Source organism: Corapipo altera, unplaced genomic scaffold (assembly GCF_003945725.1).
Source record: "Corapipo altera isolate COAL_440 unplaced genomic scaffold, ASM394572v1 45, whole genome shotgun sequence".
Classification (NCBI taxonomy): Eukaryota; Metazoa; Chordata; class Aves; order Passeriformes; family Pipridae; genus Corapipo; species Corapipo altera.
This window is the reverse complement of record NW_020884877.1, coordinates 16,764,061-16,783,875: the sequence shown is the minus strand read 5'-3', so window position 1 is coordinate 16,783,875 and position 19,815 is coordinate 16,764,061. Positions and strand designations below refer to the sequence as shown.

Below are 19,815 nucleotides of genomic sequence, written 5' to 3'. Positions count from 1 at the left end.
CTGCCAAAACAGTCAGACTCACCTTCCCTAGGAGAACCCTTCAACTGCTTCTGGGAGGCACTTGGGTACAGAGGAGTAGAGCAAGTGGGAGGAAATGGTAAGAAGACAACTTTTTTCAGACATTGTTCTCCAAGTGGTGGGGAGAAGAGAGCAGGGTGCAGAGATAGGTGAAAGGTAGACTTGGGCTCCTAAGGAAGAAAACACATTTGAACCCTGTGTTGATTCTTAGATGGCTCACAGGGAGTATTTTTCAAAAAGTGTTATAGCCACGACAAGGCTCTTCATAGGGAAACAAAGACTTTCTTAATGGGGAGGTAGGCTGCACTTTAGGAATGGAACTCTAACTAATTTCTAACTACAGCCACCATGTTATAAACAAGCACAGACTGCAAGATTTTTCAAGTTAATTAATGCTTGCCAAAGATGACAGGACAGACAAAATTTGATTAAAAATGTAAGCAATATATTTTGACATGTAATAATTTCCCCTTAAAACAGTTTCAAAGAGATGCTCTTTCAGTACTGTAGATGTGTAGAGGATACTGTCAAATGCCCTCAGGTCTTTCCATTCCTTCTAGCTCTGAAGACCTCTCTGAGGCCAACTCAAACTCAATCCCGGTGCTTCTAACAAACGGCCTTCTGTGCTGCCTGGGGTTTGCTTACAAACTTTTGTGAGAAGTGGAAATCCAGAGACACAAGTGGTGGTACATGGGAAAGGAAGCACCTCTGAGCAGCAACAGACCACCGAGAGCCGTTGTTAAATAGAAGTTAAACTCAGAGTCCACAGAAATCCATGGGAATTTTTTTACCAACATGAACAAGGCTTAGACTGTCTCTAAAATACTGTCAAATAAGCAAAGCCAGACGACTTTTTAAAGAGACTCATTATGCTTCAGATGCAACAATCCTAGGTGGGGCTTGAAATCATTTTAGGTTACAATTTCAGGTGGAGGTCCTGTCAACTTGGTTTTCCATTAAGGGTAGGTTTCCTTATAAAGTATTCTCTTGCATTTGAACTTTGCATGAAAATCCGTATTTCTAACACAAGTTTTTAACAGCTCAGTAGGTTAATAGGAATTAAACAGCCCACACCCTTGCAGTGACTTACACACCACAAATAAGGACATGTAAGAATAGACTGAAGTAGAAAGGAGTCACACAGTAAGAGAACTAGGAAATGCAAATATTTTACCATGTCTTACTATCAGCAGGTTATATTCAGAGGAACCACAAATTACAAAAATACAAAGTAAAATACAAATACTAATTGTTCTTATCTTTTGTCTGTACTCTAAATGCCTGAGGTAACTATTTAAACAAACATTAACAAGTGATCTTAAGTAAAATCATCTTCCAAAATGCCTCATGATCATCGTATACAGTGGACCAGTCTCAAGAAGCCACACCAAATAAAATAGGAAGGATTAACTTCCTGTTCAGCTCCTTGTGCAGCCTGTCTCAAAAGCAAAAATTATACCCCCAAGTCTTGTTGAAGAAAGAAAAGCATATTTCTATCTTTAAAGCAGGTACTACTATAAGTCCCCTCCCAAACCACATAGATTGTCAGTATAGCCAGTGCCGTAGCAGTAAGTCAAATCAGAACACCCGGACTGCAGGGCACCAGCCCTGCCCCTACATACATTACTCCATTCACATGCTGGTCCAGGGCACTGTGCATCAGCCTCATCAGTTCAAAGCACAGTATCATCATTCTTCCATTTTAAGTTAAAAAGCTAACTAAACCTATATTGCACAAAAAAGTCCTCTGTAGTAGATTATTTTTCTAAGTTCAATAAGAAAAGTATTGTATCAAGTGGGAGTAGCTAGGTAGTCTTTATTGGGCTCATAAAAGATTATGATTTTGCCCTATTCTCTATATAAGTGAATTTCTTAAAATATCATTTTTAAAATAGCTCTTCTTCTCATGATAGTGTTTCTTTAATATATTAACTTTCCCACATCCCATACCTTGATGGTTCGACAATTTTCTAGTTCATTTTAAATCAGTTTTTGACAAAACAATACCAACAGTTCAGTAAGTGTCCCACTGCATTTTACAATTTACATTTCTTTTTGAAATACCCTTTTACTGAATAGCTTTAGCAACTAATAAAATTCTTCAATTTTAAGCCAAAAGAATCACATTAAGCACTAAATTCCTGAGGAAGGGGGAAGGACTAGTGATACTGATTGTTGACAGTAGATTTAGAGATTTCATGCATAACCTACTGTGTGGATTTTTATACATTTGATGCTTTGACATTCAAATGCGTACACGTACATGTATATATGTGCATACATGTATGTAAATATGTAAGTGCATATTTATGTATGTGTATACTGATACACAGACATATATAAATGCATATAAGCCTCTGTTGTTAATTTTCTCTGTCTGGTTAAACAATAATGAACAAAAAAATATACTGGAAGGTCACCACTATGCAATAAAATATATTTTTACATGAGCGATAAGATGCAATAACTAAGCTGAGTAGAACCCTGCTGAAGACACATAAACATTGTTTACATAAATTGTGTGTTTTAACAGTGAAGTGAACCACTAATAGCATCGTTCCCAATCTGTGATTTTTGGTAGCTTCCCATCACTAACACCATGATAACTACAAATTTTATATATTTATTTATATATATTTATATATATTTATTTTATAAATTTACATTTATTTTATAAATTACAAAGTCCTATTGCAGTCTCACTCTGGAAAAAAAAATATACCCTTATAAAGAGTGCTTGTCTAAAACCGGCGACATAAGCAAAGCTGCAGATCCAATTGTTTCAAAGATTTACCACACTTAACTCCTAATATCTGTCCATCCATTGGAGACAACCTTTCTCACCTGAAACAGGAGCAATTTTGGTCAGCTTCAGTACAAAGCAAAGTGAAATACCTTAGGTTAACATTTTCTTTACTTCAGCTGTGGTACTTTCCTTCAACTTCCAGATGAGAGAAAAAAATAATGGCTGAAGACTGGACCTTTCTAGATGGCCCTAACTCATTCCACAAGAGGTAACTGGACTTTTGCAAGAAACAAGTGCTGTATTTTAAAATCAAGTTCTGTAAATCTTTCAAATAATGTGTTTTAATTCTAGTATGGACAAAGAATGTTTAGACTCTCTGTAGCCTTAGCATTTAATATTAAATACATCTTCTCTGCAGTCCATATGAGACTATTTTCTTTAAACATGAGCTAAGTATTTTTTTCTTAAATATTTGTATTAAAGAGTGAGGTCAGCTCCAGAATTCCTAGAAAAGGATGCCACAAAAAGCCACCTAAGAATGACACCAAGAGAAGGGCCATTTATATATACACCATTTATAAGTATGAACTACACAAATACATGAACATGTATTTTAATAAATAATATGACAGTCTTAAGTTTAATTTATTTCATGAACAGGAATGTTTGTCCCTTTTATTTCCTTTTATACCAAAGACAACTATATTAATAATTTCATTTTGGTAACTGTCCTGGTAAATCACAGAATGGGTGATGTTGGAAGGGACCACAGTAAAGGACCACAATATTTATGTTACCGGAGTTTATGTTACTTAGTAACATAAATATTGTTACCATTTCTATTTCTTCTAAACAGGATAAAATACTTGGCTACTGAATAACAAAGATGTTTCCAATTTCTCCCATCATTTGAAGCAATCAGTGCAAAAGAGAAAAAAATCAAGAACTAAAACTAATCCTGTGAAGAGTCTGCCTTAGTGGCACTCATTTTAGAACCAGCTGCCTTTGCACTTGGATTTATAATGCTAATTATCAAGGTCATCACAGATTTGTGTGATATTTTAGGTTTTCTCTCTGCTTTTCTATTAACCTGAGAAATAGAAGTGTTCCTCCTAAAATTATTATTTTAAAACCCTAGAATATCTTAGAACTATACTAGAGAGCTGCCCAGACTTACTCTCTTCAACAGCCCCCCCCCCCCCCCCCTTAATTTTCAGAGGTTACAAGAACCAACTGCTACAGCTTTTACATTGTGAGATTAAGCTGCTCTTCCTCATAAGTAATATGTTCCTCCATTGCAACATATACTTTCTTAAGTACTAGTATCATCTTTGGGAAACACCCATACTTGTTTTCCTATTCATTAAGGTATTGGCAAAAAAAATTAGGTAATTCTCAGGCCATAACTGAGATCCTTAAAAAAAACCCAGATCTTAGCCTGTTTCTAGTGAAGTAGATTCTGACAGGGCAACCTTGATATACAACCCTTTTCTCTGCTATTTATTGGTGATGGATGTCCCATTCCAAAACACTTTTGTCGCTAGACCAAGAGAATTCTGGCCATTTGTGCACCATTCAAACCCTCCCAGTTCCCTTCAGGCTGGCAAGGAAAATGGGTATCAGAGGTATTGCGATTAAGACAGAGTGGAGATCTTTTGAAAAAAAACCTGCAAAAAAACCCATCTCAGAAGTATCTTGAATTAAATCTAGCATGTGCACATACTTGGTACTAGACCTGGCAATTCTTTATGCCCACATTTTCCCAGATAATTCTCACTTAAGGTCTACAGAATCAGTGATAGGTAGATCATCTAATTAAAGCAAAGATCTTTGGGTGAAGCTAAGCCAGCAAAATAACTTTTGGTGCTACTGTGGTGGGCTACCACTAGGGAAAGATAGAAACTAATGAAAACTTTCCCTCACATGCCAAGATTGTCACTGGACTACTGACACAATGATGATAGGCTTACAAGAGGTGATAAGACTACAGACAAATGGTGATATCATGACATTCACCTTTGTGCTGTCCTCCCTTGTGTCTTTAATATGTCCCTTCAAACAGGTTATCTGCAGGAGTGATGAGGAGTTCTCATTTTGGAGAAAGATACAGAATAAAGCGATCTCATGTGCATGTCAGGTGATGAAGTCTCACTGCATGCACTGTCATATAGGAGTGAGAGGAAGAAGAGTAAAACACTTCCCAAAACTAAATGGAGCAAATATGGCGCTAAATCAACACTCTCTTCCCCAAATAATTAATAAGAGTGAAATTCTATACCTGCAGGACAAAGGTGCCAGCAAAAGAGAAAGGTAGTCAGGTGTTTTAGATATCAACTGTCTCTGAAGCACAGGATACACATATCAGCTTTCAGTAAATTCAGTTGAAGGTGGCTATGAAGTTATTCCAGAATTTGAAGAATGCTGTTCTCTACACTTGTGTGATAAAAGAAAACAAGTGACATAACTGTTCAAACTGAAACCAGAGAGAAGTGGATTTAGAATTGCTCTTGGATTGAAAGAGGCAACCAGAGAAGTTTAGTGGACATTACTGAAGGCAAGAATTGTTTGATGGAAAGGGTGAATACTTACAGAAGCCAATAGACTTTTAAAATTAGAAAGAATTCAAAATATTACAAGAAATATTACAAGGAGCATTGACCAGAACAGTACAGAAATTTCAAGCTGGAATTTAACAAAAACACCTCTTGGAGTTGTACCTGTTTTGACAACTATCATATGGAAATACATGGGTTAACAAAGAGGAGAGAAAAGCATCATCATCATGGCCAGGCTTCGGGAACGAAGATTTGGGGAAGGCTCTACCCACGTTTGTTACAAGCGCGCTGGTGGCTAAAGATGAAGGGCCACCGCCTCCCTAAGATCCTGCTTTATGGTGAACTTGCCACCGGCTGCCGCAAGAGGAGCCCCAAAGAGGAGATACAAGGACTCCCTGAAACAACATCTCAGCCTTGGCCATATTGATCAACATAACTGGTCTACTCTGGCCTCCAATCGGGAGGCCTGGAGACACACCATCTATAACGCTGCTGATGCTTTTGAGAAAGCAGCAGGATCACCCTTGAGGAGAAAAGACAACGCAGAAAGAATAGTGTCTTGCAGAATATACCACCTAAGGAGTCCTTCTGCTGTGCCTTTTGCAACTGGACGTGGCCATCTCATGTTGGCCTCTTTAGTCTCTTTAGAGAAAAGCAACAATTGCATCATTTTGCAGACAATCAGCAAAACCTACAGAGCACATGGTAGGGACATGGTAGGGACAAAGAAATAAATGACAGTAGTACCACTATCAAAGAAGAATTATTCACAGAAGCCGTAAACACCTTCATAAAAGAATAACTTTTTTTGGCACTATCTTCAACCAGACAACTTTGATGATATAAAAGATACAAACATTTTTTTTTTGGAGGGTAATGATATTTTGAACTGGAGTGGAGTGAAAAGCCAGAGAGCATGGACAGGAAGTTCCGAGCAAGAACCAGTACTTTCAAAGGATAAAGCTAAGCAAACCTGTTAAATTCTAGAAAGCAGAAACAACAAATCTAGACAAGAAGTTAACTGGAAAAGCTGATTTCATGGTGAGGCTATCACTGACAGGCTCTATCAGACATACAACAATATAATGATGCTATGGAACGAGCTCTGGAATGAGACACATGTAAAGAACTGATGATTTACACCTGAGAAAAGCATTTCTAATGAAAATCTTGGACAAGGCAAACAGTGTTTCATTTCTTTGCTAGTATTTGCATCAGAAACTCTTAATATTTTCCATGGGTGTATGAGTGAGAATATTACTGATGCAATAATCCTACAATGGTCTTCTAAACATAGAAGTAATAAAGCTAAAACTTACCTACTGAATAAGTCTTTACAACATTTTGGTATTGAAAAGAACCCAGCATCGACAAAAATGGATCTTAAGCTATCTGTCTTTTGCTAGAAATGCTCAGCAAACTTTCCTTCCTTCCAAGGTAGATATAAGTTTTTCCTCTTCCAGCAATCAGTTGACCATCTATGCTGAGGTCAAAGCTTGAAAAGCTTTAGCAGTTGTAGACATTGTCTAGAACATGGGGCAAAATTTAATTGCTACAGCTTTTGTTCAGAATGAAACATACTTACTGGAGTACCCACTCTCCATATCACCAAGGAGGGGATGTTTAGTTCAAGATGGGACTGTGTTTAAATATACAGAATTTCTAAAGAATTTCAGAATGCACATCTAAGTATGCATGAAAATTATTCAGGGGCTGAAAAAATATCTCAGATAAGGGCCAGAAATACCCTGAAGTGGTCTAAAATGAAAGGCCAGAAATGGAATCTTCAGAGTTGTCCCATATGCCAAAAACCACAATGAATAAGTCAACACACGCAGTATAAAATATTGACACTGCAGCTCTAAGTAGGATAGATTTGTTTATGTTGGTTGGAAAAAAAATACACTTTTTTTAGATTAATATTCTCATTCTGCTGAGCCAGCAGCTCCTAATAAAATGACATCTAAGCATGTGATGGTGTATAAGCAGTATTTGTATTAGATACAGCACAGCTGACAGTAATATCTGATAAAGAAAAACTTATTAAGCAAAAGTACAAGTTGCTGTAAGTAATGGAATGATTTAAAAGTTTTATCCTCAAGACTAAAGAATTTAATAACAATAATAATGCAGATACTAAAAAGGGCATCTAGTTAGATTCCAATCCATGTTATAACACAGCAGTATCACTACTTTCCTTAATCCATGCAGGTAACTTGTGGCAATTTTTAAAGTGCTACCAGAAAACACACAGAAGGAAACTAATAGATAATGTATATATGATATTAATAACATTTGGGGTTCCTTCCCACTGCCATCACATATAATGCTGTCTGTGTGTTCACAGTGGGAAACATTAGTTGAAAGCCTTAAAGAATGTAAGCAATCATCCTGGAGTTGCTGGGTTCTGTAAGATGGGAGGAATAGAGAACCCTATTTCAGTTTCAGAGACCTAAAGATACCTTGGGCAAATAACAATAATGCAATATTTAGACAAGTGAACATCCAAACACAATCCAGTAAAAGCAAATGGGCTTTCTGGCTTTGATTAATACTGGATTCAACTTCTCAAATCTAAGTAACAGTGTGAAACATTTCAAAGTCTAACTGGATTGAGTAATAAAATCATTATTAGGTTGGCTGTGTATGACTTGAAATTGTGTTGAATTCTAACTTGCTTGTTCAGCAGAGTGGTTACAGAACCTTGAAAAGAAATGGCATTGTGGATTGAACATCCAAGTTTCCAAATCCCATATGAAAGAACCACAAGGAGCACCATAAAAGCTCTTCCACTTCAAGAAGGAACGGTCAGATAAGGTGTAATTTTTGAAAGCATCCTAAGAAACCAACTGGTATGTGATAAAGTCATTTTCCAGACTGCTGTGCACTCTTCATCCATGGTCAAGGATGTGGCATTGGACTCTGCCTGCTCTCAGAGGAAGAACACTCCTAAAATTGTAATTTACACTCATTCAGAAACGAAATGCAGGGTTTATTACTCAAGAGCCTGGCAGCTGAACAGCAATATGCGAGATCTACCCTGTGAACAGTATGTACTGTAGGCAGAATTGTTAGAATGAAGGAAGACTAAAGATAAAGCCAAGAACTCCCGGTGAGATCTATCAGATGCTTATTAGCACAAGAGATTTCAAAAGCTACATGACAGAAGGGATAAAACATCTGAAAATAATCTCAGATAGTGTACAGTCAAGGGGAAGACACAGAAATATCAGTGCTGTGTGTGAATATAAGCTAAACATTTGTAAAAGCAGTCTGCAGAACAACTGATGTAAAAAGAAGACAAAAGTACTGACCTATTTCACAGCTCTTCATGTTCTGACTACCTCATACAAGCTTTAAGGCTAACAGTTCATCTTCATCCTCTTTCATTCAAAATCATCATCCAACTTTCCTTTTCTTCTCATCTGCCAAGAAACCTGTAAGGCGGTCATTAATGTAATGCAATGTGGAAAAGCAGTTGAATGAAACAGTGCCACTGCATTCCAGTATGGTGGAAATTTCTTCCAAGAATCTCTATCAAGTCACCTTTGATATTTATAGTAGGTTTGCAGCTCCATCCCCCCAGTTAGCAAACTTCTGTGCATATCTACTGAAGAAGAAAGAAAGAAAAGAAAAATGCCTTTGCCTCAGGATAAATGAAAAGCGATTTCAATTATGGTTGTTCTTGACAATGTGTGGTGTGATAGGAACTTGCTGAAGACCAAGTCTCTGGCAAGACACATGGGGAGAGAGACCTTTGAGCATAACTGTAGTTTTGTTAGGATGTTAATTAAAATCCATATTGATCCACAGAGAAAAATATACAATAGAAAATTGGTATATACTATGTCCGGTGCTGGAAAGTCATTCATAAGAGTACTCAGGCTCCACAGGAAACACAGTGGTATCACTGACACAATAAAGGGCCCTAAAACTAAATAAGGTACATGGCCAACACAGTACTATGTTCACTTGAAAGACAAGACGGGGAACTATGATTCTATTCTAACTCAATGGCATCAAGGAGACAGTTGTTAAAAAATGGGACATGAACTACATGTTTATAAAGACTTTAAAGGAGAAATGGCTTAAGCAAAATCCTTTCAGGGAGTATTCAATAAAAGCAATATGCCAACAACTTTGTCTTAAACCTCCTGCATGAAATTGTCAAAATCAGACATATTTAACCTATGTTGCTTCTTTTTCCTTTTTATATCACATATCACTGTAAATATTGATACCTTTCAATAACACACTATAAACTATTTTACTCTCTGCTGGAGGTTACACAGTAAGTACCTTTTTTAAAACAAAACATAACCCATCCCAATGTTTAAATGAGAAGATGGTAAATTTCTGTGTCACAGGGATACAGACTTTGGCATGAATGTAAAGATTTTTCTCAGTTTAACTAGATAATCTTCAAGTAACTCAAGTTAACTTATATATAATGCACAGAATTTGCATGATTTTCCCTTCTTTGAACAGCTGGAAAAGACAGGAGGTTTCAGAGTAATTTTGTTAGGGGATGCTGTTATATAACTATGACTATATACAGTAAAGAATCAAAATGTATGGTAGAAACTGCAAGGATCAAATTGCTAATCCAACAAATGAATGACCAGAAAATGCAGCATGTATTTACAGTGTTGATTAGGGCAAGAGAATTGAGAACATCCTAAAACACATGGAGCCCAACAGTGCAATATACCCAACCAATATTTATTGCTGCCTCTGTAGAAGCAATTTCCATTTTGATGTGTTCTCTCACACATGATGTTCTGAAACAGTTAAGTAACATGAAAAATACAGGTTCAAGATTATATCTGTCACAGATGAAAATACAGCATTTATGCAGCATTACATAATAAAGCTACTGGTTTATGGACCCAAGGTCCTCTCGGGACTGCCATAAATTTAGATGTTGTCATATGTGATAGATTTCTACATTTGCATATGGGAATTAAAAAGAACCCACATTAATAACCAAAACAAACAAAACATAGTTATTGTGTCTAAAGGGCCGAGGAAATTCAACAGTGACATTTGGTTGTGGTAAAGGTCACTTATTAGTTCACAAAATCTGCCTGGAAAGCCACCTATCTTAGCCAACATTTTATAAAGAAATCAAGGAGTCTGTTAAAACCACCTAATTCCGGGGGAGGGGGTTGCCAATACTGAAGGTAGATCTGCATTTGTTCTGTACTTATAAGATGGTAGAACTGTGGGGAGGGAAAAAACTAGTGACAGTTCTTAGCAAACTTATTTTAAAAACCAGGAATTAATTAATTCCCTCAAACTGTTTACTTAACCAGTATGTCTAGCTACTAATTTCTAAATTTCTAGCGTGCTAATGTAAGTGAACATATTAACACTGATTTTTGCTAAATAAAATATCAATTTTGTGCAGATAATCAGTGCTAAGCATGGAGCTCCATAACTTTATGGAATTCAACAAATTTAGGGAAGAAATTACATGACATGGCATCTGCAGTAATAGATGACTGGACTGATGATCTTAAAGGTCTTGTTTTCCAAAACTATTACATATAAATTAGATACCAAGTTTCACTATTACCTTAATCAAGTTTTGGCCATGAATATTTAGAGTTGAAACATTAATGCATTTTCTCACTACATTATCCAGCCTATTAAATGATAAATTCTGCTCAAGTCCTACACACCACTATAGCTATCCCTCTCTCTCTTACGCTTTAACCTAACAGCACAATCAGTCCAACCAAGTATTAATGTTCAGAATTTTGCTAGAGTTCTTCTACCCTTAAGTATCACAGAATGTAAAAAATTACATCACCTTCACATGTCTTAGCAGATAAGCACTATGTATTTTCTACCATATATAAAAATTAGCATGCAAAGATATTGTTACAAAAAGCTGTATCTAACCCAACATTCTGATATAGCTAAATAAATTTGTAGACATATAACATAAAAAAGTATAAATGTACACATAGCTATCCACATCTGTATTTATTGCCACGTGATTTTGGAATAGCACATTTGACAAATGCAGTACACAAAAAGATAGAGGCAAAGGCTCCATTATTTACTAACAGTATGTACTTTTTTTTAGAACACTTCATAAGGTCCTGATTTAACCTACCTGACAACGCTATAGAACTGGAAAATATAGACTGATTTCTAAGGCACAGGAAGTAAAGTAAATAAAAAAAAAATACAAAAGATCACAAAATCCCAGGCCCCCCAGTTTTTAATAGTGAACTTAAATCCATTGAAAAGCTACTGGTCTTATTTTTGGAGTATTACCTTCAGTTCTTGACCACTTTTTCATGGAAATCTTTCCATCCTCCCACCCCAAGAGAAAAAAAATATATTCAACTAAGGAAACCACGTGTGCTTGTCAATAGCCTTGCCTGACAAAAAATAGGTCTTGCGATAGATGAGATACATACACGGAAAACCATTCAACATTTGAGAAAGGTGACTAAATTCACCAGCCTAGTGTCAATTTTTGCTTCCTAGGTTTATTTTTTGAAGTTTGGGGTTTTTTTTTTTAAAGCTATTCATGAAATATTAGAAATGCCTGTCTTATATTAATATTGTGCCCTCTGACATCCACTCAGTGAAAGATAAAAAGATGGCATTAAGTTTTAGCAGTGTAGTGAAATGTTGCGTGGTGCAAGGTGACCTAGTCTCATTTAACAGATTACCAAAATATAATCAAATAAAACTTATGATCTTTACACTGGCAAAAACAGTGCAGTAAGAGGAAAAATGTGATTTTAAAAACTTAAAAGACCAATTGAAATGAATCATGTATATTTGTACGATGTGAGTCCTCTGCAGCTACCTAGTCCTTGTAAGAGCCTCCACATTAAGAGCAAATTTTAGTACAGGCAGCTTCAGCTTTCCATAAAATTTTTTCCTGCTACTGTATCTAACTCAAAGCAAATGTCCCAAACTCAATTAAGCTGTTTGATTACACTAAAAGTAGTCCTTGCTGTTCATCTTAGTATCAGTATCTCCTGTCAGATAACTCATAGTTCATAGGGAACACATTGTCTAACTGCATTAATCCACAGCTGGGGTTAAAAAATAGGAAAAGAAAACTCATACCAGTCTGATGATGTGTGTGCAATTCGATTACACCATGATAAACTGCCTTGGGTTAAGATTACCAATAGCAAACTTTAGGAAACAGATTTTGTAAAACAGATCTAGACTTAATTGATACAATTCCTCTCAGATTGTTTTTGATTGTTACCCTATTTTTGTACACCCTTCTCTAATGTGTTTTCTAATAGCTACTGACAAACTTGAGATATTTTCATTATGGACTTCAGCTGTAATCCACTATGGCAATTCCTCCATTTCTAAACCCTCACATTTAGTCCTTCAAATCCATTCACTGAGAGCTGCCTCACCTGCCACTCTGATTGCAATGCCTCCCAGGCCCTCATCAGCTCACCTCATCTATCCACTGTCACACAAACTTGGGCTCGATTTGTTGAAATGGAGAAAACTTCTACTAGGGTTGAATGATGTAATTTGGGGCTGAAACTAAGTAAAGTTTTCTGGTTTGGATAGAGCATTAGGTGAAATTCTGTCACACAAATCCTGAAAAATAAACCAAAACAAAACTAGTAATTCATGCCTGCATTTTGCATAGAACGACTCATTTCAAAATAATTGTGAAGTGTTTTAAATTAATCAGAGGGGATCTGAAAAAAATCCAAGCAAGATTAAATGAAAAATTTCTATTTTGTATTTCTAATTTTTAATATTTTTTGCAAAGAAGATAAGGCAATAAGTAAATGTCCCACAGAGTTACTCAATTACTTGCATATTTATTGTTTATATAGTTATTCCCTATATAGGGAAACTCTTCTTTAGCACATAAATTTATGTTATTTCCAGGACAGACATTGAATCTAGAAGAGCCAAGTTCCTTCATCATCTTTGTTTGCAAAAAACGCACAAGAAAGCCAAGAAAACAAAAACCCATTGAAAGCAAGTTTGTTAAAAAAATCTTTTTTTGGAAAAATTAAAACTGATAAATAAATGTACCAAAATATAATAAATGTTTATTACTTGGTTTTAAAATGCTAATTCTGTAGTGCTGCTTGCACTTGCTGCTGAAACCTAATCTTTAGATCTCATGAAATGATGGTGCAGTACAGAACATAAGTATTACAGTAACACTGGAAATGAAGTTCAAGATTTCAAGATACCACTTTTTTAATTCTAGAATTTTACTCAATAGAAATAGTCAAATTAAGGCAGTACAAACCTAAAAAAAATAGTTTTGCCCTGTATTTATACCCTTATAGAAGAGGAAAAAAGGATGAAAATAAGCACAAACATCTACAACTTCAAAAGCGTTCTAGAAATACATTAGGAGATCTCTGCCCAGATTCATGCCACAAAACACAGGGCTTAAGAGTGAAAGTAAAAAAACCCCTCTGCATAATAAAGCAGCAATAAAAATCCCTTACCAATTATTCTACTGTCTTCTCAAAATAGGAATAGTGTCTCTTATGCCCTACTTTTATCATTTCCTTTGCCCCATGTTAAAACGCCAGTGTAATTATCCTTTATAAAGGTTGACTGAGGTCCCTGTGCAAATCTGCTCAGGGTGATTATTTAGTTGGCTTTTTTATTTGTGGAATTTAGGCAACAATGTTTCAATCTCTTTGTCAAAATAACTGCTTGATCTGCTTCAGTATTTTTACAATTGTTAAAAAAATAACATTTTCTAGTAAACAGAGGGAGAGTAAGGTTAAATACTCCAATTACTTTTAAGAAGAGTGAAGCATAAAAGTTGTGCAAAGCAGTTCCTAATTTTGATGTATTAGAATCCAATTCTCAATATTTAATGATTGCAGTATACCTGGAAATGTAAATCACAGTATTGTGATATTAGGGCACATTCTTCGAAATGTCCACAATGCTTTTAAGTCCTACTGAAGATGTTTTGTTTCACATTAGTAGTTTTACACATAAATTCATTATTTCACAGTCTAAGGACTTTCAAAGCACTGGACATGACACAAAAACTTCCATTTTAAGAAGAGAGATTTCAACTTGACTAAAAGGAAGAGGTTTGCAGTGCCAAAAACTTGGCTGCTTTTTCCTAACTACATGACCTGGCCTAACATGTGAAAAAAAAAAAACCAAAAGCAAAAACAAAACACAAATAAACCCTAACCCAACCAGCCAAAAAAGCCTCTCCAAGTACTCTACACCAGAGATGTTTAAAGGGAATTATTAATATAGCTACACTCCATCTAGAGGAGCATCTCGCTTTAAAAAAGTTGAAACTTCTTCATGTACTTAAAACCATACTTAAATATGGCTTTTCTGAATGAAGCTTTTATTGTATAAGACAAAGATTGTTACTAAAAAGCTATCCTGTGAATGATGAAAAGCAATTTAAATGATACAAAAGCAACTTAAGGTAGTTTCTTCCAGTCAGACATTTGTTCTAGTTCTCTCTCCAAAAACTATTGACTTAGCAGAGGTACAACTCATAATAAAACTGCACTTGCCACCTCTGTGCCTCCTGACATCAACCACAATGACCACCACCATTAGAGAGTAAAAGCCACAGAGCAGTCTGATGACAGAGCAAGGATGATGCAGAGGTGAACCTCAAAAGATGCAGATGACCACAGCATCCCACAGCCACTGTCCTGCAGCCCCAGAACCATAACCCCAGAACCTGGGTCCCTGTCAAGCACCCCATGAGCAGGACCACGGGGCCTTTTAGATGAGAGACAACCATTGTGAAACCTTTGCCTACATTCCTCAGCTGATCCTAACTGCCACAAAACATCGCTAGGATATAGCAGCTCTTTCTCTTTCCACCACACTAGTGAGCCTGTCAAAAAAAAAAACCAAACAACAAAATACCCAACTCTTTTTTTTTTTCCAGAGAAAAAAGTCTACCATTCTCTTATCTCTGTCTTAAATACAGTATTTCCTTCTGGCAGAACATTTCTGGAGGCACCATAAGTAAGAATCTTCCCACTGACTGATTCCAGAAGACTGTGTCTTGGAAGGTTCTACTTTTATAATTATTTCCTTTTTAAAACTTTCTAATTCAGTACCCACAGCAGTATATATATTCCTATGAAAAAGTCTGTATAAATTTACTGGAAATTACAATTTTAAGACATTTTCAATCTATGAAATTTGACAGGGGAAAATATTACTTCTATAGAAGTTGATAGTGATTAAAAAAACTACAGAAGGATTATCACTGCCTATTAAGTGTGATAGTTCAAGCCATTTCTATGGAATCCTTTCTTATTTTATTCCTATTAGATCCATTAGCATTTAGCTAACATTAGCTAATAGCTAACAATTGTACACAGAGTAAAAAAAAAAGGCTCTCCCTGAATCTGCTTCAATGGCTCGACATTATGGCAATCAGTTAAAACATTCTTATTTCTCATTCAATGGCTTTACACAGTGCAAACAGTTACATCCCTTTGGAAACTAAACACCCTGCTGAGCACTGCAGTGCCTATGGCAGTGTGGGTGCAAACGGCTTCTGCCTCAATGTCTGCAGCTCCTGCACAGCTCCACACTTGTGGCATCCAGACTCTACCATTCACTACTGACCTCTGTCAAGAGACAAACAGACAGGTCTTCAATCTAAGCTCTCGTGATTCTTGTTACTGTCATCATTCTTGCAAACGTACTTTTTTATTTCAGATATATCTTCCTACCTCACCCTCCAGATTCCTGGTCAGATCACCAAGTGTTTAAGTACCTGAAATAGCTGATGGGTCTCAACTGCCCAATGCTTTAGTGAGCAGTCTACCAGGGCTGCTTTGTGGCAGCTGCAATGCTATACAAGAACTCAGATAACTTGTTTAGACCCAGTTTATCTTCTTCCAGGGCAATAAATTACTTTTTTTCTTTTTATTTTGTATTCTTTTATGGAAGACAATTTTTCCACACTAAAAACTGGCTTGCAGTATTTTGTGGTCACTTACTAGTTTGTAAACCATTATTTAACATCAAACATTTTGTCATAAGATTGTGCAAAGGCTTTCCTTGCTGCACAATTACAGCCAATGTTCTCCCAATGAAAAAGATAGAGGATGGTTTAGTTGTATGTTAATTTTTTCCTCTAATTTTCATTTCTGTGAATACTGCCATAACACAGGAGTTACACTTAATGTTCTTCTACGTGTTGATAAAACTACACAAAGTTACATGGTAAGCCTGTAATTCTTAATGCATCAAATTTGCTACTTTAGTGGTTGCTCATCCGGTATGATTTCTTAATGGATTCTTTTTAAAAGAACTAGATTGTAATTAATTGCAGTCCATGATTATGTACATGAAAAGGATTGGTTTGAACCTTTACCCTTGACATACACCAAGGTGAAAGAAAAGATACAGGTTACAGCTTAACAGTTTTACTTAGATAAATGGTGACATTTCTTAATAGAACCAAACAATTCTGTTTTGTTCAGCCAACTCTTTCTTCTTTTTTTTTTTTTTTCTTAAACTGTGTCAAGCAGGTATTGGAATTGAGATGGACTCATTTTATCAAAGGAAATATGTGTGCTCAGCACCTTACTTTGCATGTAATAGTTTTGCACATTGAAAAAATCGACAGGCTGTAATTGTTAAAGAGCCTTCAAATATTTATTTAGATTGGGTATCAACCTTTATCATAATTCTCTTTTCTTCCTCCCAGTTACTAACCTTCAGCTCCTCAGAGCAGGCTGAAATGTCATGTAGTTAGTCTGTCCATGGGAGAGTTTTCCAGAATACAGAAAAATCAAAACCAAAAGCCACTCTGCTGCTGTTTATTTAGTTCTGTTTGTATGCAGCAGAGGGAGTTTCTACAGAGCATTTTCATGCATATTCTCCTATCAAAAGTGTTCTCTATGAACAATTTTAAACTAGTAGCTAGTTTTTTAAATCTCTGAGAATAAAGAACCAGCATAGTTAAAGACAGAGAACTTGCGTTCTAATTCTTCAGAGTCTTGTCACGTCTTCACAGGAGGGTTGTTTTGAATTTGGCAAACTAAGTCTTGGAACAAGGGACTTGGAAAACAATGGGTACTCCTTATCATGACACTAATTTTTCAAGTCTAAGTTTTTCAGGTGAGATGGTCTGGAGTCCTGCGGACAGATTTCCAACAGGTTCTACCAGAGGATATGAAAAATATTCAGAAGCCTAGATCCAGTTTAAAAAAGAAAGTTGGTGTTATTGTCATCACACTGCTATTGTCTGAACAGAAAACAATTTCAAATACAATAATAAATCCTTTCTGGCTTGTCCCCACTCCCTTTTCGAAATTTAACTCTTTCACAAAGTCACCTTGGAGCTTCAGTAATCCTATCTGACTACCACAAGAGTCACTGGTTGCTAGATCACAGTGCTACTCAAGCAACTTTTTTCAGCCTCTATTTTAGCACCTGAAAAATAGGGCAAGACTTTTGGAAATGTGTGTATAAATACCTGAATTTGAATGACTGACATTTTTATATTGCCTTGTGTCTATCAGCTGTATTATGAAAAGAACAGTTTCATAGGAAGCTACAACTACAGCACAGCCTGAGGCGTAATTTCTATAGTTTAATCAGTGAACTTAGCATCGCACGGTTCCGTTCTCCTGGCTCAGTACGCCAAAACTGTTCATCTCTACAGAATCATTCAGCTAAACTTATTTCATCATAGTGGGAATATTAAAAAATAACTAGGCTTACTGTGTCTATTTATCAGAACCTGAAGCACTGTGAATATTGAAGTTTCAATTTATTGTTGTGCTGGTCCTGTTTTAAGAGTAAAACTGAAAGGCATATTGTTGACAAAACAACTGGTAACTGCTTTGAATGCTCTATCAGAGCCTGTGAACATACATCAGCGTGTTCATTCCCATCTAGCAGGAGACAATCAGAAACAGATCATGAGCAGATCCTAAGAAAAAACAGAAAGGAATTTGGATTTCCCATTTATTATTTAAAATGTGCACTCCACAACTGACAAATTAAAGGAGAGCTTTACGAGCATCCGGAGAGAAAGGAACAGGAGCTCAGCAGCAACTGTGCCAGCCCCATACGGCACCATTTGCAATATGGTCCTGAGCTGCCCATGCAGTGCTCCATTTGTGGATCTGGACAAAAACCAACTCCTGCAGCTCAGGACAGAGGATGGAATAAAAGGAATCCTGGCACCCTCCAAAACCTGCATGTAGCCCCCAGAGCCAGTAGTCTATGCAAGAGAGTACTGGAGCAGGAAGCTGTGAGGGAGTCCATAAGCTAGTCTGCCAAGAAGTGCCCTCAAGGAAATTTTGGCTTGCCTAGAGGGGTGGAGGAATCACCCCCAACCAGGCTGGAGGAAAAGCACATTGGCCCCTTCCACTGGCCCCTTTTATGCCACAGCTGTAGTTTCCAAAGAAGATTGTAAAAAAACATCAAGAGAACTCTATCTGCTGGTTTCATCTCTGTTGGTTTTAACAGCATCCTCTTCACACATGCTCTCACAGAGAAGTGGGGCATCCAGTACAGAGACCCAAATCTCAGTTAAGGACTTTGTGTGCTGTAACTATAAAGAGCAAAAGTGAAACCAAAATTTGCATTCAAAGACAGTAACAAAAAAGCTAAGTAAAACATCTGATCCACATTGACACCAAAATTGAAGCGAATTAACAGCAAAAAACTCACGACTGTCAGCAATCTTCACCGAAAATATGACAGCTAAGAATCTTGCTATGATATATTAAGTACTCATTGTAGTACATAATAAAAACAAGCATTTGAATTTTTTTTTTTTGGTGCTGAAGTATGAAGAACAAAGCCAGAATCAAGTATCCCAGACCCAAAACTTGCTCAAAACTATGTCCCTAACTTTGCTGAAAAAGGTTCTTCCACTTAAACACACAGGTCTGCTTACATATTTAGAGCTAAGCACATGCACGCTTACGAGTGGGATCAAGGCTTTAATCCTTCTTCTTGAGGGCTCAGTAATAAAGTGGGGATAACCATGCTTACCTACATTGTAGGGTATTGTCAAAATTAATGCTCACGGAGTCGTCAGTAGGTGAAAATCATTATAGATCCCATCCTGCAATTGCTAATGCATGGGCTGCCTGCTGCACACACACTGAGCCCCGCAAAAGCTAATTGAGTCCTCTGAAGGTGCAGCAGTTTGCTCAGGCCCCATCAATAAACTGTTAAGAGTTTAAAAAACAAAACAAACCCCCACTATACTAAATGTGAACACAGCACAATTTTCAAATGATCCTGCAGACCAGAGCCTCTGGGGCTAAGCATGGCACAGAAAAAGCATTCATAACAGAATACAATACTGGGAGGTGTGTATGTATATATATATGGATATAAAACCACAGCTATTAAGCCAGCTATTCAGTATGACTCTGTGTGTACACACTCCCAAACACACACTCCCAGGCAAACACAAACCTAAGTGCATACAGCACCTGAGCTTCAATAAATCAATGACTGTATGCAAACAGATGAAAATAT

At 36.6% G+C, this 19,815-nt stretch overlaps 1 protein-coding gene across 3 annotated transcripts in view; it reads right to left on the bottom strand.

The window, feature by feature from the left end:
- FIGN (fidgetin, microtubule severing factor) overlaps window positions 1–19,815 on the bottom strand; it is a 105,899-nt gene that overhangs the window by 57,845 nt on the left and 28,239 nt on the right. The window contains exon 1 of one of the 3 annotated variants that reach the window (XM_027637148.1): window positions 8,634–8,683. The exons of the other annotated variants lie outside the window; for them this stretch is intronic. Coding sequence (XP_027492949.1) covers window positions 8,634–8,652 — 19 coding nt within the window. The 5' untranslated portion in view covers window positions 8,653–8,683. Of the gene's footprint in view, window positions 1–8,633; window positions 8,684–19,815 lie in introns of those variants that run through there. 3 annotated transcript variants of the gene reach the window in all.